Consider the following 22466-nt stretch of genomic DNA (forward strand, 5'->3'; position numbering starts at 1 on the left):
AGACTGCGCCACGGGGTGCCTCCAAGAAGCCTAAACGGATTGAAGGGCTGGAGCGTCAGACCCACTGCTAAAGAGATTAGCGGTTGGACTACAGAGAGCCGGGAGGTGGGGGTGGAGGTGACCTAGCGCCTCACCAGGGGAATCAGAGAGCCAGGTAACTATATACAGGTGCAAAAGGAAGGGATACGCGCCGAGAGAATTCAGCGCATTGTGGGGGCAGGCCGGGTGTTGGGCTCCGGTTACCGACCCTATTTCTTTCTTTCCACCTGCAGCTAGATAGCGGGTTGCGTGGAGGGATGCGGTGGTAAGAGGAGCCCCGGAGGCAGTGTTCACAGAGAGAGCGAGCCGTCGCTCTGTGGTGGCAGAGGGAACAAAGGTACCTGTGGATGGGGCACTTAGGAGCATCGGTGGTGTTTATGTTGAGGAGCTGGGCATGTGAATAGGGCGCTCACAAAGGGCCCTTTGTGCCACATTGTGCGACATTTCCTTTGTGCCTTAAGCAGACATCCACAGCGATTGGATACCCACAGCAGGCAGCTCAAGGGGATCTTGGAGAGAGTTCTGGTAATCCTAGAGGCACTTAATTAAACGGGCCACAGACCCAACCAGCCGCAGCCGGGCTCCCGTCGGAGTAAAACCATGTGAAGAATTAGTCTCTCCTGAGCATTAGGTCTGTTGGGGGCAGGAGGTCGCATGACCAGTCTGTGCACTCGTCAACAACCTGCAGCTTAAATGCAGGAGGCCCAGACTTCCGAACGGCGGGGTGCCAGCCGGCGGATCAAGGTCACGTCATCAGCTGCTGGGCTGAGGAGTACCGGAGTTCAGTCCCTCTAATCCAGATATTCCCTGACCTTGCTGCTCGACAGGTGCCTCGCATACCTGTGCGGGCATTCCAGAGATTAGCAGTGAGAACAGAATACATTGGGCGACTGGTCGCAATACACACGACGGCTTCTTTGGGTGAAAGATGCCATCCAACGGAATACACCAAGTCTTGAAGATTCAGTTTGGATTGCTCAACTCTGAGAGCCGGTACCTGACAGCTGAAGCCTTTGGCTTCAAGGTCTACGCTTCGGCACCAAGCCTAAAGAGGAAGCAGATCTGGTCACTGGAGCAGGATGAGGTTGACAATGCCATTGTCTATTTGAAGAGCCATTTGGGCAGGTACCTGACTGCCGACAAGGATGGCAGAGTGTCTTGCGAGGCCGAGAAGCCTGAAGCAGACTGCCGGTTCACAATTACGGCCCAGTCCGATGGACGGTGGGCCTTACAATCCGAGCCCCACAAGCGATTCTTTGGAGGCTCCCAAGACAAGCTCTCCTGCTTCGCCCAGACCATTACAGAAAGTGAGCTCTGGGCAGTGCACCTGGCAATCCACCCCCAAGCCAATCTGCTGAGTGTCAGCCGGAGAAGGTACGCGCACCTCAGCGCCCAGGAGGATGAAATCTCTACTGACAGCAACATCCCATGGGGGGTGGATTCCCTGATCACCCTCATCTTCCTGGATAAACGCTACTGCCTGAAGACCTGTGACAACAGGTACCTGCGGAATGATGGGCGGCTGGTCCAAGAGCCTGATGAGGCGACCCGCTACACCCTGGAGTTCAAGACTGGCAAATTAGCCTTCAAGGACTGTGTCGGCAAGTATTTGACTCCCATGGGCCCAACAGGGACCCTGCGATCAGGGAGGAGCTCCAAGCCTGGCAAGGACGAACTTTTCGACCTGGAGGAGAGCCACCCGCAGGTGGTGTTTGTGGCTTCCAATGGAAGATTTGTTTCCATACGGCAAGGTAAAGGGTCAGTGTTTTCACAAAGCTTCGTAAATGGGTATGAGCCATAGCCTCTCTACTGTCATTAAAATCATCAGTTTAACATACCATAGATGATTGTGATGGCAGACCAGTACATCCCAACCCAATTGGTCTCCAAATTCTCCACTGTAGAGCCAGTTGTTACTACACAGTTTTCCGGTTTGTCTGCTCTCATAATATTGTTATTAATTTTGTCCACACAAATCCTCGTGGAAGGCAGTTCCATTAGTTTTGCTACACAATTTACAGGTCTTTTTTTCTATAATTTACACCACTACTTGGATTACTTCGTCATTGCTTTTATTTTGTAGTAGTTACATTGTATTTGTATGTATACATTTGTTTTTGCTTATGCTCGTTGACTGCTTCAGGGTGACGTGGTGGTAAGCACATGCTACGAACCTGCCAGAACCCCCGGAGTTTCGAGCAGCTAACTTCCCATCCCAGTTTTTCCAGCCATTCCATCCATGAACCAGTGGTGCAACACAAAATGATGCCCCCCCACAGAATGTGAAAAGAGGCCCCTGAGTAGTATACCATGACCCATAGATGTTCATTGGCCTTGGGCTTAAAGGGAGCCCCCTGAATGGGGACCGCTGAATGGTTGGGGCCCCCATCTGGTGCAGAGGCTGCAGGGTCCTCTGTTATTACTCTGCCATGGGCTCACTGGTGATTCCTTAAAGGAAAACGGTATGTGTTTAAAAAAGAAACGTTTTCTTTTCATTTTTTAAGATGCTCCTAAAAATGTTGTTACAAACATTCACAAAGGGGAAGGGGTCCTTGAAGTAGGTAGTAAAATGCAAATGTTTTGCAACCACATTTCAGTTGCAAAACATTCACACAAACTACTGCGATTCGGTATTAGTAAGGAACGCTCTAAACAAGTCCCATCCTAATATCGAATTGCAAACCCAATATGGAAATTGTTAATAGTTTAGCAAATTATAAATAGGGCTTTGCACAGTTTTAAAAGCCTTTTTACCTTTGCAAACGAGCCAGTGCTACGAATCGGCCCGTTTGTGACCATAAAAACACTTTGTACATTTGGCCCCAGATCGTTCTTTTCAATAGTCCGCATGGAAAGTGATGTGCAAATAGAATTATAGATCCGAGCACTCAGGCTTTCCCTACCTCCAGCAAAGTAATCCCTTGTGAGAGGACAAGGTGGAAGGTGTTCATTTAATGGTCGCAAAATTGACTGAAAACAGTTGCATTACCTTGATGGGGGAATTCAGTCTTAAGCCATGGAGCTGGGAATGGTTTGTGGGCCATCCTACCTCCATTCACCTCGTAGGCCTTGTCTCGAGGTGCAGCATCAAGATACAGAGGGGTGTGTCTGAGTTGTTGCAGGGAAAGGGCCCTTCTGTGTCCCAGCACTCTCTGCACCACTGATTAATATTCTGCAAAACTGGTATTGTGGAGTTCAGTAATTAGCGAACCGTTTCAAGTGACAACAGAAGGTCATGTACAAAGAGAACCCGGGTGCCCTTGGAGAAAGGAGAGAATCCCAGGGTACTCCTTAAACAGAGCTGGGGGATTTTGACCTAAAACTCTCCACCTCCTCGCCCCTTATAGGCGTGCAAAATAGTGCAGTTGTCACTAAGCCAGACCCTCCCACCTAGGGGACTGTAAGGAGACCGCCAGTAGCGTGACACATGCAGCAGACAAATGTAAGAGGATCAGAACAGAAAAGTAAGCTTTTGGCAAGATGGCGCGTGAGGCCACCTGAGCTCTCCCCTCAGCACCTTGGAAGAACGCCTGTCATGCCCAGTAGGTCCAGTATCAGATGAGCCTGGGGCTGGTCAGCCTTGCGCGCTCCAGTATCCTACAGGGAGACAGGCAGGCGCGAGTGTGTAAAATACGAACACAATAGGGTTAATTTATTTCCACGTTCTCGCCTGTCTGCGTTTTTCAGGGCGGGCCTTTATTGCTTATCAACAAGGCTGTCTTGCTGCTGTGGACATTTATATTTTCATGACATTTTGGGTTGCGTTTGGGAGATATTTTCAAATATTGCTTCAGCTCAAAGAAAACTCTGTCGGAACTGGTATGAGCTATTGGGTGGCAGGTGTCAGGGCTATTTGTTTCTGTGCACGGCAATAAAAACATTACAGGGACCTTTCAACCCAAATAGCTACAAAGTTCTCTGAATGAAGGGTGCATTGTCATTTACACACTTGTAATACACAGCTCTTAGGACAACCAGTTAGAAAGCAAGTTGCTTGTCTGAAACTACTTCGGTTACCCAGAGTACACTCCAATTAAGAACGGCATACATTGCATCTTTGATTTTGTACTGCATCTTCTGAAAACCTTTCCACGAAAGAATAGACCTACCACTCCCCAGTCAGTCACTGCATAACAAGAATGTCACTGCCTATTCAAAAATAAAAACAATTCATACATTATAACATTGGCTACTCCAGTCCCTTGAAAATACACGCCTGGCTTTATATGTCCTGGCAGATATTTGCCACAGGACCCTTTGGGCCACCAAATTCGTTCAATAACCGGACTCTTTTGTGTACCAGACACACTGTACTTGCAGACTTATTTGACCACCATGCACTCTGTACCACCAGGCACATTAGACCACCAAGAATGTTATGCCACCACACCCATCAGACCACCAAGCACACTGTGCTACTGGGTCCATAGGACCACCAAGCACACTACCCACAGGCCCATCGTCCCACAAGAACAGTGTACGTAAGGACCAACTGAGCACAAGGCCACTATGGCATCGGGCCTATATGCCCTCCAGGCCCAGCGGACTATTTGACTCATCAGTTTGGAAACACAGGCAGAATAAACAGCTTTTCTTTCCTTTAAAACAGTGTAACAAAAACATTTTATTGAGACTTTACAAATCAATACATGGTTCAGAAACACCATACAGAATAAAATATAAATCCTCCATATGTCATTAGCAACCATAAAACTCTATTTTGTAGGGGAAAAAAACCCAAAACAAGATGCAGGCTTCTGTGGAATTTTTTTTACCACATATAACTCATCAAAAGTTAGGCTCACATGTAGCTAGGTGTATCAAAGTTTAATTTGCAACATAAAACCTCAAAATCAGTAAATGCTAATAAATCTAGGATCAAATCCTCCTCTAGTTCGACTATTCAGGGTGTACGCAGTCCACTTTTTGGATGTCACGGTTGCCTCACTGTTTGAGATGAAATAAACCCATGTATATTCCTCACAAAAGTGTGTCTGTCAGTCCACAGTCGGTCTGGGGTGCTGGATCCATGCATACTTTCAGAGTAATCCCTTTCTATGTAAATTCGTTTAAGTAAACTCACTACAAGTACGTTAATCTTTTATGGATATCATGAAAATCCAGTGCAGATCAGGCCCTCTTGGTCACATGTCAGACCCTCTTGTGTGGCCTACACTATGAAAATTAACCAAAAGTAGAGATGCTGCCTGCCTATAAAGAAAAAGAATTCTAAATAATGAGAAAAAAACACCAAAATGTAGCCATCTGCCATCAGTGGTTCTGGTTCTTGCCCAAAGGTCCAACTGAAGCTCCTACACAGATAGTGCCGAGTCTCCTATGGACGTGCATCTAGTATCGTCTATATAATACTTTTGATGAAATATAATACTCAATTTCGATGCTAAATATTACTTATAAGATGCAAATTAAAATCAAGTTTTTCTTTTGCACCCCCATTAAAAATTCTACCCCGTTACCGACAAACCATTCTTATTTTCTAGCAAGTGTTTTTGATACTCAGCCATAGAAATGTTTTGGTGAAGTGGTTCCCAAACTTTTTACTTCTGTGGTCCCCACTTTAATATTACTGGATCCCGGGGACCCCCACCAAATCTTTATTGGAATCCGGAGACCCCCTAATTGAGTCATTACTGAAAGCTGGGGACTTAATCTGTTACCATTATTTAATTTTCTAAGCAGTCGAAGACCCCCTGAGAAGGCTTTGCGGACCCTCAGGGGTCCCCGGAGTACAGGTTGGGAACCACTGTTTTGGGGCATAGAGTTGGTTTTCTGCATTGACATCCTTGATCTTTTCTATTTGACCTCTCGAACCCTGGATGAAAACACAGATGAGAACAGTCTCAACAGTGACAAATCGCTCATGCAGTACTGTAGGTGGCACTTCTGCGTCGGTTGCGAAAGAGAACACTAACCCACGACTATCAGGCCCCTGTGCCGAAAGACTGCTTACTATCAGCCTAGAGTCAATCATTCCTCAGGTTCAAACAGTCATTCCTTTTTTTATGTAAGGCTACAGTTGTCCGCTAGAGCTCATGCTCTAACCATGCTCTAACTAAAAACCTAAAACAAACACAGAGGGGGACTTGTTGTAAGCCGTCTTCAGCCATTGGGCCATTCAGGTTAGCCCCTAGCAGCCCTGCCTGACAAAAATGGGTCATCCAAATTTCACATCAGGCCCGAGGAATATTTCATTCTCATTTTCAGCTATTGGCTATTAGGGGTAGTAAAGAGTACTTCCTGTTACAGGGCATGACTGGTGAAGAAAAGTGCCAATGCGCTGCAACAAGGGCACTTTTTATGTTTGATAGGGTTTTTTACCGTGCTATATTGCCATTATTAAGGCCTCTCAAAGCTTTTAGGTTTGGGTACATGCGCTTCCAGGCAGGTCTCAAGGATTCTTTCACAGACTGGAGTCTGTTTTGTGTTTGAGCAGTGTCATCAGTGATGTGGGTCCGGTTAAAATTTTGTTCTTGTATGTTTTGTGCAGTGCAGTTTGGTGTTTGTAGCAGGAGGTGTTTTCCAATTCCGGTTTGTGCCATCTGTAGGTGTGTGAATTACCTATCTTGAGCTTTGTGTGTGAGGCAACGGATACTATAGTTCTGATTGTTTACTATTTAGAAGTAAATGATAAGCTATTAAAACAGAAAAAATACATACTTGATGCAGAACCTGGCTCTTTGCCTAAGAAATGGTGTCTACAGTGACAGCATCAGACAAATGATTTGGCTGTAATACAGCGATATTATCAGAATATGAATCATGATGCAGTTACAATACTATCCCAGCAAGTAAAAATTGTTAGTCCCTCGATATAAGTCCATCTTTTTTACTAGTGCTCCCAATAATTAAAGGATCTTGTTCCTAGGCAGTAGACTGCTGCTTCTTGGCATGTTTAATAGGTTTAGTCATGTAAACTTAAGTATGAGAATTATGTTCATTGTAACGTGGGTAGTACCCATTTGTCAAGTACTTATATCAATTTAGACTTATGTGCCATGTATACTGGGGCCTAATTTACGAGTTTGTGCCTCAGGGCAGCACAGCAAGTCACTTTGCTGCACTGCCCTGTGTCAAAAGGAAAGCACATTAATGAAATATGGCACCTTCTTGTCCCTTCAGCCTGTTCCAGTGCACAAATTGATGCCTATCGCCAGCACAGGCACACTTGCACCATAGTGCAAGGGTGTCCGCATTGTTGTCTCAATTGTTTTTGTGCAGGAACATATACCTTCCTGCACAATTGTTTTTGTGCAGAAACATATACCTTCCTGCACGAAAACAATCAGCGGAGGTGTATTCCTCTTTCAATGTGTGCTGCAGAATGAGGAGAGTACTACGAGAAATAAAGGTATTTCTCCTTGTCACAACTCCCCCGGGTAGGGGCACAGTTTTGAAGCATTCCCAGGGTTACAGATTCTTGTAAATCTGGGAATCTGTCAAAACCTTTGGGTGCTGCGTGGGAAAAATCCCACCGCAACGCCCATGGAACGCCTACTCGACATAGAGTAAGGCAAGTTTGTTTCAAGTTGCACAATGATGATCACCAGGTTATGTTAGCTCTTGCAGAAGTGTAAATTATTCCTTGGATCCATGGGTTCGGGATGAGGCTGAGAGGTGGAGAGATCATTTTCTAGTTCAGGGTTGCGTTGCTTGACATTCACTCCAGTTTCTGGAAGGGAGAGTGGTTATAAGTAGACAGAGTATGTCTTGGGGTTGTGTCCCATTGTTTGGTAGCTTTTGCTGCAAAGGTATACCGTCAGACTCATGTTTCGTTGACATGGAGACAGCAAGCTGCAGCTCTTAGGAGGGTTTTAAATGCTTACTAGGTTGACAGCTTTTGAGTTTTGTATGTGGGGACCTTGGTCTAGGGTGACCAGAATTTGAAGAGCAAAAACCGGGACAGGTCAGACATAAAAGAAGGACTAAATAATATACTCTCACTTTTATATCTGGCCTGTCACGTTTTTTTTGTTTTGTTTTTGCGTAGCTTTGTGAATGTGTGACTATACATATGTGTGTGTGTATATATATATATATATATATATATATATACACAAACACACACACACACAACACACACATGAATACAGGCACACATTTACAAGACTCCATATATAAAATTAGCTATGGCTTGACCTCCCACTCTGCACCCTCAACTCGCCCCCCACCCACCTCTCTCTACTGGGAGCAAACAGTGGACTGTATTGCCTGACAGTAACAGAAAAATTACTTTAATTATTTCATACTTTACTTATACGTCCCTACATGATCTGACCTTTGTACCAAAAACCGGGACATTGACTTAATTATCTGACCTTTGTCCCAAAAACCGGGACATTTGTTTAAAATTAAGAGAAGCGTCAGGACACCAGGACAGTCCTCTGAAAAGCGGGACTGTCCTGGGAAATCCAGGACGTCTGGTCACCCTACTTGGTCACGGTTTGTTGCTTTGTTTACAATACAGAATGATTTGAAGATACTGAGGCCGCATTTGCACCGCTTTTTGATGCAAAAGTGGCGCAAACTTACAAAATACAATTGTATTTAGCAAGTTTGTGCCGCTTTTGCATCAAAAACTGACGTAAATGCAGCGCTAAAAAAGTATAAATATGGGCCTGAGTCACTTCATCAGTAGCTACTAAAGCACGCTTAGAGCTAAAATACATGATCCCTACCATCTATGTGCCGCATTCTGCCCTTGTGAAGCCTTTTGATTAGATAGGGATAAAAGTAGTTCAGTCTTGACATTATTATGGCTATAATTGCCATGAAGCATTCCTTTTGGTAGAAGCACTTTTGGATTTCCTTGTGTATTTCCAGGATTCAGGAGAGATTGGAGTGCATGGTGGTGCCAGTTCCTTGTCATTTGTGAGGAGAAAGAAGTAGGTCTTAGCAATGGAGCCCGAAAATGGAAGAGGGTAGTGGGGTTATGTTGCCAGCTGGTATTATTTATTATTTCTGTTTTGTTGTGAAATTGTTTATGCTTTTGGTATTGAAGTGTGCTTGTTTTGAAATTTTATTGGTGATTTGGGTTTTGCCAGTATACTGTACTGTGAATGATTGAGAGATGAGTATGTCTACTGGGCTCAGATAAATAGTTCATTTGAGGCAGTGATGGCAGATCTTTCTGGTACTCCATGCGATAGAGAAGATTTGGCTTAAAGCAGTGGTTCCCAGCCTGTGGTCCGGGGACCCCTCGGGGTCCGCAAAGCCTCCTCAGGGGGTCTGAAACTGCTTAAAGCATTAAATAATATTAATAGATTAGGTCCCCCAGCTTTCAGTAATGACTCAGTGGGGGGTCCCCAGGTTCTAATAATGATTCAGTGGAGGTCCCCAGGTTCCAGTAATGATAAAGTGGGAGTCCACAGAAGTCAAAAGATTGGGAACCACTGGCTAAAAGAAATGGTCTATTTTTATCTAATAGGACAAACTGGAACCATTTTGTAGCTAAGTTATTGATTCCCGTGTCTTGGAGTCTTTTGAATAGAATGTTATGCTTGATGGTATGGAATGCCGCAGAAAGGTCCAGTAGCATATGGCTGGCAGCAGCATCTTTACCTGCTTGCGTTTCCAGGTCATCCCATATAGAAACTAGGACAAATGTTTTGCATGGAGTTAACCCACTTGTGAATCGAGTCACTTGTTTTATTCCAGGAAGATTAAGATTTAGTGGTAAACAGAGCATTCTAGTACTTCTGCTGCAAATTGTACGTTTGAGATCATCCTGTTGTTATTATATTTGTGTCACTGTGGTTAAAGAGATTCCTTTTCAGTTTGATATGTGTGATTTTGAGTTGTGGAGGCACCAGTGCAACTTCCTGGGAGATATTGAAGATGTAATGGCAAGCATCGGAGATTCAATGGAAGGCCATGATTTCTTCGAAAATGTAAGCGAGGCATAGATTTGTGAAAGGGCAGTGTTCTTACTTTGGAGGAGTCTCTCTAAAGTTTGAATGATTCTATCTGGGAGGTGTTCAGTGGGAGATCCATTAGAGGGTTGTTGCTTATGAACATTGAGGTTTATTTTAGATTTGTTGCGCTCATACATTTTGGAGACTGTAGAAAAGAAGGTTGTTTAAAAAATCTTGAAAAGGTTGGATTGTTCATGAGCAGGCAGCTGGGTTTTTCATTTCATGGATAAGTTTGAAGACTTATTTGTTTGCCCATTTGACATTCAGTATCCTGTCAAATTAGAATTTATTTGGACTTTTCTTAATGGAGTATGGTATGGAGTATGGAGTATGGTACAAACTCAGCTGCATCATCTATCCTAGCTTTTTTGAGTTACTGATTTTCCTCCTTTTCTGTTTTCTTTTCAGTTAGTTTTTTTTTTCCTCAGGTCACTGTTGAACTAGTTATTTGGTTGCCTCTTTTGGTCCTTGTGGTAGGTGATGAAGGGCACTAGAGTATTGATGGCTTTTATTTAGTGTTTTGAGTGAGTTCTGGTAATACTGTAGAGGGGTTTGATAATCAGGGGTGAAAGAGTTGGGTTCAAATAGTTTTTATTGGTTGAGTCACCTCCATGGAATTGACTTTGCAGGACTTAGGACATTTTGTTGGATTGATTTTTGTGTGTACTGAGAGAGGCAAAGTGGTTACTTCTTAGTGGGAGGGAAGTGTAGGGGAGTTGCGTTTGATAATGCCTTGGGAGCTGATAATGGTATCAGTGTTGTCTGCCATGAGTGAAGTGCTTCCTTTTATTCTATAGGTGAATATAGGGATTCCATGTTCTCAGATATCAGCTGAACACAATGTTTGTTAGGTTCGTCTTACCACATGTTAAAGTCACCTAGAAGGATTCCCCTTTGGTGGTCAGATATTATGGAAGCTACCACATCACAAAAAGTATCTCCAAACATTTGATAATGGGCTGGGGTCTGCATAGCAGAAGTTTCCAGCTGAGGTTTGAAGTATAGTTGCATTTGTGGAGAATTTCAAAATTTTTCGAATTAGCAAGTAAGTGTTTATTTTTAGTGGCTAAACTGTCTGCTTCGTTGTCGATTTTTCATGGCAACTTTCGAGCCTTCGCGAATTGTGTTATGTATTACGTGCACAGTTGTTGAAGAATCAGGTTTTTGTAGTGCATAACAATTCTTTTTGTTTTCCTATGCACAGGTTATTGATTAGCTGACATTTTTCTATCAGTTTCTCAGCTTTGACTCTCTTTGGGGATTCCTGGTGTCCTGGGTAGGATGGAGCTGTCTTAGAAAACATGGCGGGGAATCAAATTAACAAAGGCGGTTGTTCCTGTCTTTTATTAGTATGGGTTATGGAGGCTTAGATAAAGTTGTGTGAAGAAATGCTTTCAAATCTGGGTCAGCCTTGTGCTGCTTTGATGGGGATGTTTATTATTTGGGATGTGTGAAACATGGAGGGGTGTGTTTATTGTTTTTTTACCTGAATGTCGAGGTATCTAACCCAAATAGATGCATGTGGTTCGGATGTGGAAGGGAAGGACTGCTGTTGCTTTGAGATTCAGTTTGAATAGCTTGGAGATACATGTGTCACCAACATTTACTAGGAGTTTTAGTAAGTATTTATTTGAGCAAGCTATGTGGTGTGGTTGAATGTTCTGTGGGGAGGACCCAGTGAGGTTTCCTTATGTAGAGGCTAAAAGTTTGTACTTAGGAGGGATAATTAAACTTGCACTGTGTTTGCTGTATTAACCATTGATTGTGTTGATGGTGGATGTGTTGGGAGTTGGCTTGCTTGTTTGTTAGTGTAATAGCTAGGGGCCCTGTTGGTGTATTGGACCATTTAGATGCCTGTGCCTTTATTTCCTGTTATGTTTTATGCGTCTGGCCGCCATGTGGGTCTGCGTAACATGATCCCTAGGGGTTAGTTTACTTATTATAGTAGGGTTGTTATCAGTCTCAGATTTGTTAGTGACTATTTAAGTGAAGGAAGATTAATTTCCACTGTTGATTGCAAGGCCTTTTGGGCTTATTGTGCTGATTTGATAGTGTGATAGAATCTTTCTTAGAGCTGTGTTTACCTCAGTTTGGTTTTCTTTAGTCTGTCAGCCAGGCATTTCTGTTTGAGGCATCCACTAATTTTGTTAGTGTTGTTGTTCTGTGATCAGAATGTGAGATTGTAACATGTTTTCTTTCTGATGGTGTTTATCTGGGTTCCTTAAGAGTTGGGTTCAGGTATCTAGAATTCTGCCACCAGTATATTGTGAGAGGACCTAAAGTTCTGGAAGCTTCAGTAAGCCGGAGAGTGTTGTGGTTGGTGTTTCAAATTTCGATTGATGGTTTATAGTAGTAGATTTATTTTACTGTCGATGAAGGTGGGTTTCTCTTCAGATCAAGAGCTTGCTGCTTGGGGAAAAAAACACTAGCCTCCTGAGATGGGAACAGCATGGCATTTTTGTATCTATTTCGAAGAAGGAACAATGGTTTGTGCAATGCCTGCTGGTTGGTTATTTGATTCATGTACTATTCAAAACCTTACATTTGGTTGCATGCTGTTCTTGTAATTTATTTATAGAGATTAGTTCCTTATTTGAGATTAGGTAACCAAAGTAGGATGTACATGTCTACTTATGTTATAATTGCATTTAGAAGGTAGGGTTGGTTCTACTATTCTAGACGTATTTAGCGGACAGAGGCTCTATGTGTTATAAAAGATTCCGGTACAGTAGTGTGGAAAGAGACTCTTTCTAAATGAGCTCTGAAGTTTTGGATTACATAGAATGTAATGTGCAAGGAAGGATGTTGGTCTTGGGTTTTGACATCTTTGAGGGATAGTATTCATCTGGTGGAGAACTGGATCTGCGTAGATGCTACAAGTATGTACATTAAGTATAGCTGGTTAGTGTGATCATATATATCTATGTTTCATGAGTTTTATGCCTAAATGACCAATAGCGTTAGTACCCCCTGACCCACCGACTCAGTGAAACGTTATGGTTGTTGTATAACTCCTCCAAGCTTCAGGGACATCCTCACATTTGGTAATTAGTAGGAGGATGCCCATACTAATGGCAGAGAGATGCACATCATGTGGTAGAAAATTCCATGCTCAGATTACTGCTTAATAGACTGTGTCTAATGAAACCAGGCCAGTTTGATTCATGAATGTGTGCATTGTTAGGTTGATTTTACTCCTGGGCAGGTCAGTTGCTACAGCTTACCCAGCTCCATGCCATTCCCTATGTGGGATGATTTCTGACCAGATACTTTTGCATTGTCCTGGTTGAGGGCCAAATTCAAGAATGCCGCCCTCAGGCATTGTAATACTGAGACTGATCCCTTGGAGGTTGTATGATCATCCCCATTCTGGTGAATCCCTATAATGCTTAGTTTTATCATAGCCTCTTTAATTGCTGGCAGACGTTAGGTTGCATTATGGCTTGACAGACCATAACTTGGCATTCCAGAAGGGGAAATGAAATGTACTCAATGACATAGGTAATAATGTGTGCTTAAATGTATTCATGCAAACAAAGTGAACTTAAAGTCTTGAGCTGAACCATACTTAGAAGTAGAAATGTAAAATGAGCATATGAAAAAATCACATGTATGTAGTATTATTCCATGTATGGATATTATGACAATCTAGTTAAATTATATTTTCATAGTTATTCGTCATTAATAGCACTTATGTGAAATGCACGTAAATCCATGTATTTCAATGTTCATTGAGGTCTATGTTAAGTTGGCTGGAGTTAAGGCCTGAAATGTTTTTCCGTGTTTAACTACCAGTGTGGAAGTTATGCTCTCGCTGTATATTTCTTTAATTGCAGAGGCGTCTGAAGAAGTCGTCAGTTAATGTAAAGGTCATTGTTAGTTGTAAATAAAGGGGTATGGGAAGACAGGTTGCCAAGGACAGGGAGTGGTAATGTGAAGTTGTGAAGAAGAATTCCCCTCCAGATTCCTGAAGGTGAGACCAATCCTATTCGTCTTAGTGCTTTGACCAAGAGTTGAAAGCCCAATAAGAAGTTACCATTCACGTTCGTGTACAGAGTATGGAAAGTTACTGGCAGTGACATCAACTATCTGAGTTTTGATGGGATAAAGGTGTTTTATTTGGAGATTCAGATTACCTTTGACTAGAGCAGACTCTTAGAGACTTAGGGAGGTACAGACCTCTGTTTTCCCCTTGCTTTTACTGATGTGGCTTTAAGCTATGCACATCTCTCTTACAGGAACTTCTACCGAGGTTTCTGTAGTGCTGACAATTTTTTATTAATTCCATATTGCCTTAAATTAAAGAATTCTTTGGTTTTCTATAGTCAATTAGAGTAGTTAGACTTCTAGAGATTCAGTAGTTAGGCAGGAGAATCAAAGCTTGCATTCTGAGCACCAAATATTGTTTCTTTTCTTCTGTATTGCTGCTACTGAGGTTTTGGTGGGTCTCATGTTAGTGCGCTTTAATCTGATTCTGCGCTTTAACTCACGTTTGGTAATTCTGTATTTGTATAGGATGTTTTTGAGACTCATTTACATAAGTTTGGCTTTGAACTTCTAATAAAACTTTTGAACTTTTATTTCCCCTCCGAGATTTAATGTGTGACCAAATGGGTTGCACTGTAAATTGATTTGAATGGCTTAATGTGTCTCTCCTCACCCCTCTGAAAATACAAAAAGATTCATTGGATACAGAAAACTAGTAATAGTGGCAGACGCTGGATCAGATGGTAGCACCAGAATTCAAACATAATTTGAAGAGCGAAGAATTAAAGCTGTGTTCTAGATTAGTTAGTGCAGGAGGCTGACCTGGTTTTTAGTGGGTATATAAGGTACGTACACCTTATACCAGGTTCAGTTATCCCTTATTAGTGAAAAGTAGGCAGTGTCTATCAGCTTAGGCTATCCAGGGGTAGCTGTAGCAGAGCAGCCAAGGCTGAACTAGGAGACAAGCAAAGCTCTTGCAATACCACTATGGTCACACAGTACTTATACACAATAAAAGACAGTACTCAGTGTTACCAAAAATAAAGGTAATTTATTTTAGTGACACAAGGCCAAAAATATATTAGAGGCAATACTCCTTCTGGAGGTAAGTATTATACACAATATATACACTAGCAACCAAAATCAGGTAAGTAAACAGTCATAGAATAGTGAAAACAGTGAAAAACACCATAGATTGCAATGGGCCTAGGGGCAACACAAACCATATACTAAAACAGTGGAATGCGAATGATGGTTTCCTCCCTAGGCAAGTGTAGTGTGTAGAGGGGGGCTGGGAGTGTAGTAAAACACCAAAGGTAAGTAAATTACCCCACCTCAGAGCCCAGGAAAGCAGGAGTAAAGTACAGCAAGTTTCCTCAGAACAGACTAGGAGTCGTGGTAAAGGATTGCACAAAAAACAAGCAAGACTGTAAGAAACCAACAATGGATTCCTGGACCTGAAGACCTGCAGAGAGAGGAGACCAAGTCCCGAAGTCGATTCAGAGTCGAGGAAGAACAGGAGCTCCTGCCCACCTGGAAGAAGGTGCAAAAGTGGATTCTCCGGTTGGAAGAAAAGTACAGAAATGCACTAAAGAAGATAGCTGCAGGTTCCTGCTTGGTGCAAGAGATGTCCCACGTCGAGTTGTTGGATGCAGGCTGTTTGCGTTGCTGGATTTCACCAACAAGCCTTCGTTCACGCAAGAACGCGTTTTGTGACAAAGAGGGGCTCCCTGGATGGACCTGTGGGTCTTAACTCAGACTGAGGAGACAGAGGGGGCTCGCAGCACTTCAGAGAGCCACCAGAAGACCAGGCAGCACCCACAGGAGTCCCAGGACCACGGTACAAAGGAGTTGTAAGTGCGGTCATAGGAGCACTACACAGCAGGATCTCACGCCACCGGAGAACAACTCAGGGAGCTGAGCGTCACAGGTTAGAGTGCTGGGGACCTAGGCTACGCTGTGCATGAAGAACTCTTGGAAGAAGTGCACAGAAGCCCAAGGGGCTGCAGAGGACGCGATGCACAGGGGTACTATCTGGCACGGGGAGGCAAGCTCTTACCTCCACCAAACTTGGACAGCTGGACCTTTGGACAGTCAGGGTCACTTCGGTCCACCACCTGTGTTCCAGGGATCATGCTTATCAACAGGAGAGGAGTCCCAGAGTACCAGTTGTCGTCGCAGAGAGGTGCCTGCTGAAGCAGGGAAGTGACTCTGTCACTCCAGGGGAGATTCCTTCAGTTCTTCTGGTGCAGGGTGAAGACAGGCAGTCCTTAGAGCATGCACAACCTGGAAACTGTTGCAGTTGCTGGCTGGAGCTGAAGTTGTAGGTCACAGGAGCCTTCCTGGATACTTTGTTGCAGTTACAGCGGTTCCTGGAGCAGTCTGCGGTTGATCTGACGGTCAGAAGCTGAAGCAGAGGATGCAGAGGAGTCCTGGTGGAGTCTTGCAAACCGAAATTGAGGAAACACCCAGAGGAGAGACCCTAAATAGCCCTGAGCGGCGTTTGGCTACCTGCCCAGGTATGCACCTATCAAGAGGGGTCTCTGACGTCACCTGCTGGCATTGGCCACTCATATGCTCAGAGAGGGTCCCCACACCTTGGAATCCAAGATGGCTAACGCCAGGGACACTCTGGAGGAGCTCTGGGCATCACCCCTGGGGTGGTGATGGACAGGGGAGTAATCACTCCCCTTCCTTTGGCAAGTTTCGTGCCAGAGCAGGGACTGGGGGTCCCTGAACTGGTGTAGACTGTATTATGCAAGGAGGGCACTGTTTGTGCCCTTCAAGTTATTTCCAGAGGCTCTGGGAGGATACCCCTCCCATGCCTGTAACACCTGTTTCCAATGGGAGAAGGTGTTACACCCCTCTCCTAAAGGAAATGCATTGTTCTGCCTTCCTGAAGATACCCCAAGTCCCTATATGACGATTAACGTAGGACTTTACTCATCTGTTTGGCATAGTCAATTGCACAAGATCACAGAAAAGGAAGGTACATTGAGATGTCCACGATATGGCTCATTCAGTTTGAGGATTATTGAAAATTTGGGGAGGGTGTTGTACTAGATGAAACCGCCTCCTAGATCTGCATAATATGAAGCATTTTGTTCTTGGGAATGTGCTGCTCATGCTAGAGAGAGAGAAAGGTATCAGTGTAGAGCATGAAAAGTTGTGCACGTTTGTGGATGCCAGATGGAATGCTGAGCAGAAAAGATGGAGAACTGACATGATGGAGGAAGATAAGTTGTACCCAGCCCTAACAACTGAAACAGCTGAGGAAGAATAAGAAAAAAAAATGACTAAGAAACCGTAAGAGGAAAAAACAGAAAGAACCAGATGTCATGAGTGATGTTAGTGACAGCAATTCTGGAGATAATCGTTTAGATATGTTGCTGCCTGAACGTCCACCTCCATATAATGAAGTTAAGGAAGAAGGTGGAAATGGTGGTATTAGTTGTAATGGAACCACCTTTAAATCGTAGTTGTGGTGCACAGGAAAATGAGCCTATGTCTAAGGATCCAGCAGTGACTCAACCTGTCAGTGCTAAGGAATTAGATGACAAGGGATCAGCACAAGACCTGGCATTTCATCTGGATGAATCCCTTAATGTGCATGCAGGAACGAAAAGGAAAATCTTTGCTACAATGTTTTTTTGTACCTTCCCCAAGGTGATTTGCAGCAGTGACAGCCAATAACAGGTGACTACTGGATTGAGGGTTCCCCTTCCAGAGAAAATGTGAGTAGACAGTTGAGTCTGGGAACAATCCAATCACCCCGAGGGAGAATTTCGTGAAATGCACATTAGAGTTGAATGAAATGGGAATCTTGGATTGCAGCGATTAGAGACTTATCATGAGGATTAAATTATATTTATGTGCAGGGATATTACTATGCGAGCAGGACAAGTTCATGACCAGTTAGCGGAATTGGCCCAAAAGTACGAGATGGATTTGAATAAAACCAAAGCTTTACAGAGGAGTTACTGAGTGTTCTTTAATGAAAGGGGCATTAATGACATGAGGATTCTGTGAATGAAAACCTAGGTTAGAGAATTATTTCAAAACATTCGGAAATGGAATAAAATGGATAAGTGGGAACCTAAATGGGCCAAAAAGAAAGATATAAGGAAACCCCCAGGAGAACCGCCTACGGTAGCAGGAGAGGGGAGTGTAACAACTTTCCCGTTGAGAAAGTGCCTGGTGGAGGTCATATACATGTACCATGGAGTTGAAATGATCTTGCATCATTTACTAATGATTTCCCAAAATTGAGAGAGAAACCAGTGGAATGGTACAAGCAAATTGAGCAATGTGTGAAGATGTCGCCGGTGTTGTGGGTCAATTTGAACACCTTGTTTGGCATTGTTGTTCAGAGTGATTTGTGGACAGAATGTAAGGTAGATGATCAGTAGCATAAGACAGAGCAGACTACAAGTGCAGTGACGAAAGGTCCCTCGCCGTTGGTGATGAAAAAATATTAATAGGTTATGACATTTTTGAAGGCGAATGTGCCACCCCAAGGTATAGACTGGGTTAAGATTGGCAGAACAACACAGAAACCAAAATAGTTGATTCATGCTTATTATGAGATATTGTTGGAAGCATTCAAGCAGTATAGTAGAATGGACATGCTTGAAGCTGAAGATATGGGACATTTTGTGTTGCGGTTTGTGACAGAATTGAAACCTGAGACTAGTATGATGATTCAGCAGCATTTGATTTGTTGGCAGAATAAGTCAGTTGATGAAATGTTGAGATGTACCAAATGCTGCAGCAATGTGATTGAATAGAAACAGAAAAAGTTAAAGGAGAATTTGATGGTTGCTCAAATGAAGGCAGCACAACAAACTTATCAGATTCAGCCGTTTGTAGGGTATGTTGATACTATGCAAGGTGTGTATCAGCAAGGACCTAATCCAATGCAGGGTAGAGATTGAGGAGCCTAATACAGTAATGGATGTCAGTAGTTTGAAAAGGTCAACTCCTTGTCACATCTGTAATAAGTTGGAACATTGGGAGCGGGAATGCCATTTAAATCCAGCTAATCAGTTCCAAAATTCAGGATTTCTGCCTTCTCAGAATAATAACTCCACACAAATGCAGATTGTGCAAAATCCTAGGAGTCAAAATATGAATGTGCCCCAAGCTCCAGAGATGCACGTCCCACAGCCTCCATTGCTAAAGCAGAATGCTGCAGGGCCAAGACAAAATTTGAATCAGACTGTTAAAGCTAACTTTTGCAAGCATTCATGTGATCAGAACAGGGCTATGGCATTTTGTCAATGGTCTGTTTTGCCTTTGACCTTACATTTTGGTTTTGTTGATGTGGCAAAGTAGCTGCTCATCTCACACACAGCCAGTGCAGATTTGTCAGCAGCAGAAGCAGATTCTCCAGTCCTTGCTGAGACATCAGAGGATCACTACCCCACAAGCTGCTCTCGCCCAGCCCCTTCCTGCAGGAGGTGGGTGTCTCAGAGTATCTCACCGCAATGATATTTGCAAAGTGCAAGCCAGATGCACTGACTTTGCAAATATTTGATTTAATTATATTTTGAGTATTTATTGAGTGTGTCCCTATATTCCAATAGCAAATGTTACACACTCTGACACCTTTTGATGCAGTGTGCTAAATAAAACTGTTATTTGAATTCATAAATGAAATAAGATCTCAAGGGTGACGTCTCTCTGATCCTCTTGTTTTGTTTAATTTCTTGAGCTTGAATCTGGGAAGGGATTCTGACTGAATTTTTATACTGCTGGAGATAGACAACTTTTTGCATGGTCATAGGGGGTTTATCAGAGCATTGCAGCCAGTCTTTTCGTGGTGCAGGCTTGCAATGGGAGCCAACATAATTTGATTAGAATAGCAATTACCTGACTGGATTTAATTTGCCCTTTGATAATATGGGCAGCAGCATGAAAGCAGAACTTGGAACACAGGTGAGCATTGCATTTCCCTCATCCTGGTTGGATAGAGCCAGAACACCGGCAATTGATCTGAAGCTGGTTTTGGGGAGAATAAATGAAAACATTGTCAGTATCTTCTTGGCAATATGGGTTTTGAAGAGGTGACTGTCAATGGAAAGTATATATATGATTTGTTGTAGAAGCACAGCTATGATGTGAATCCTTTCAGGATCATTCTGAATAGGCGGATCTGAGTGTAATTATGTGTCCCTTTCAGGTAGATTCTGTGGGTTCCATCAGGTTAGTTTCCTTCCAAACAGTGGCTCGTCCTCTTTGTGAGTTCCATCCATATGCACCTTTCTCAGCAGCTATTCTGGTTTTTGGCTGGAACCAGCGACTCTACAGTCTACAAGTTAACAGGACAGTGCTGGACAGCCCTCCTTTTTGGCATTGGCAGCTGACGTTGTAGGGATGAAGGCAGAGGACGATGGTCACAGATCACTCACATATTTCGGTGTGTGCAAGGTCAAAAAGGGCCAGAACTTCGACTTAGGGTGCATTCACATCACCAGTGAAACTATCTGAGTGCAAAGAGGGCCAGAGTCACAGTAGACTTCATTAAGAAACATCATAGGCAAGGAAGTGGGACTGGAAATCTGCCCTGATTGGCTCCTGGTGTTAGGTACTCATCTGACATCATTGCAATTCTCTATTGTCGGTGGACCTGCAAAGCACAGTGCAGAAAATCCAGCATTCACCTGTTATTGTCTGTCACTGCTGCATCACCTTGGGGACAGGAAGGTACAAAAAACCATGTAACAAGGATTTTCCTTTTCGTTCTTGCCTGCACATTAAAGGATTCATGCAGATGAAATGCTAGGTCCTGTGCTGATCCCTTGTCGTCATGGTGGCCTACCTCATGCTGGGAGGCCAGAAACCTGAATGGAGCCTGCAGGAAGATTGGGCCACTATCGGATTGTGACAGTGAGATGACTGCCATCACTCCCCTTCTCCTCGGAAACGCTGAATCCAATGATATCGCCACCATAGCACCTGCTGCTTTGTGTGACGGCCTACATCCACTGTAGACCATCAAGACCGCAGGAAGTAACCCATTTCGTCCGGCTTTGCCCAGAAGAGCCAATAGCTTTCTTACTCATGAAAGGACATGCCATACACATGAAGACAGGTACAAAAACAGTATACCATCGGACGTGAGTCGCTTTTTCAGCAGCATGTGAGTTCATTGGTGTGCATCTCCTATTTTGATGTAATTTCACCTTTAACCCAGTAAGAACTGTCAGTGGCATAACAATCAAGCAATAATGGTGGCATAAACAATTGTAGTGTCCTACATAGTTCAGAGGTTCTCTCTCCCTTTAGCCAAGCAATGCCTGCATGGGAATTTTAACAGGCCTGTTCAACATTAAATAGAAAATCTCTACAAAGGAGTGAGACTAAGGCCCATATTTAAAAGAAAATGACAGAGTGCAACGCTGCGCCATCATTGGTAGTGCTGTGCTTCATCATTTTTACAACGCAGGGATGCACCGTATTCAATTAAATACGGCGCACCTCTGTGTTTTCCCCTGCGCTGGCGCTAAATTGAGCTGCCTAGCACCTTCCAGGCATCCTTGCACCATCGTGTTTATGTGTGAGAAGTTGTCCCGTTCCTGCACATAAACAATCACTGATGGCGATTTGACACTTCTCTGTGTGCTGCATTCAAGAAGTGCCAAAGAGTCATTCTGAAAGATTGTTTATGTGGGAGAAGGGACACCTTCCTGCACATTAACAATCATGTCTGGCATTTTGCTCTTTCTATGCGTGCTGCAGAATGCACCACACATAGAAAAAAACAAAAAACGAGTAGGAATAAAAGTACTCCTCCCTGTGGTGCCTTGTTAACGCCACCCTTAGGGTGATTCTAGATTTTGGCAATGCCTCAGCTTTACGAAAATACGTAAATCTGACCCAGCATCAAAATGCAATAGGTGTTGCTGGTGCACAGCAACACCCATTGCACTCACCATCCATGCAAACTGCTGCATGTGAAGGGGCTGTATTTACAAGGTGGCGTTAAGGCACAAAAAGCGGCTTAACGCCACCTTGTAAATACGGCACAGGGCATAGCGCCACCGGAGCGTCACATAACGTGACGCTTCGGTGGCGCTAGGGGCTCATAAATATGACCCAAAATGTATTGTTTTGTTTATTCCGAAGGTGGCACATTTGGCCACCTGGTTGGTGAGACACTTGCATTCTATGATAGTACTATGGGCCCAATTCAGAATTTCGCTGACAGGGTACTCCATCATAAAGGTGGCAAAGTACCCTGTCTGCCAGACCTTTTTATTGTTGGGCGGACCATTATCTTCCATAGGAGTGAGATTATGAGCACCCCCCCGCCCCCTCAAATTTAGAGTGGGCAGTCTGATTTTTCATTTGTTTTAATTCTGTTTGTCACCGCCAGGAAAAACCTAGGAGAGACAGACAGAAAAGAAAGAATAACCCCTATACCCTGCGAGCGAAATTCCATGGTTTGGAGGTTATTCGTTTTTTTTTGTTTTTCAATAACAAACTCCTGCTTTAGGTGTTTTCTTT

General features: G+C 43.6%; 1 protein-coding gene across 1 annotated transcript in view; it reads left to right on the forward strand.

Annotated features, from left to right (window-relative positions):
• The first annotated feature begins 825 nt into the window (after positions 1-825).
• Positions 826-22466, forward strand: part of FSCN2 (fascin actin-bundling protein 2, retinal) — a 63062-nt gene continuing 41421 nt past the window's right edge. The window contains exon 1 of the mRNA XM_069199771.1: positions 826-1790. Within this exon, the coding sequence (XP_069055872.1) occupies positions 968-1790 (823 nt within the window). The 5' untranslated portion in view covers positions 826-967. The remainder of the gene's footprint in view (positions 1791-22466) is intronic.

The sequence above is a fragment of the Pleurodeles waltl genome, chromosome 7, assembly GCF_031143425.1.
Source record: "Pleurodeles waltl isolate 20211129_DDA chromosome 7, aPleWal1.hap1.20221129, whole genome shotgun sequence".
Taxonomy (NCBI): domain Eukaryota; kingdom Metazoa; phylum Chordata; class Amphibia; order Caudata; family Salamandridae; genus Pleurodeles; species Pleurodeles waltl.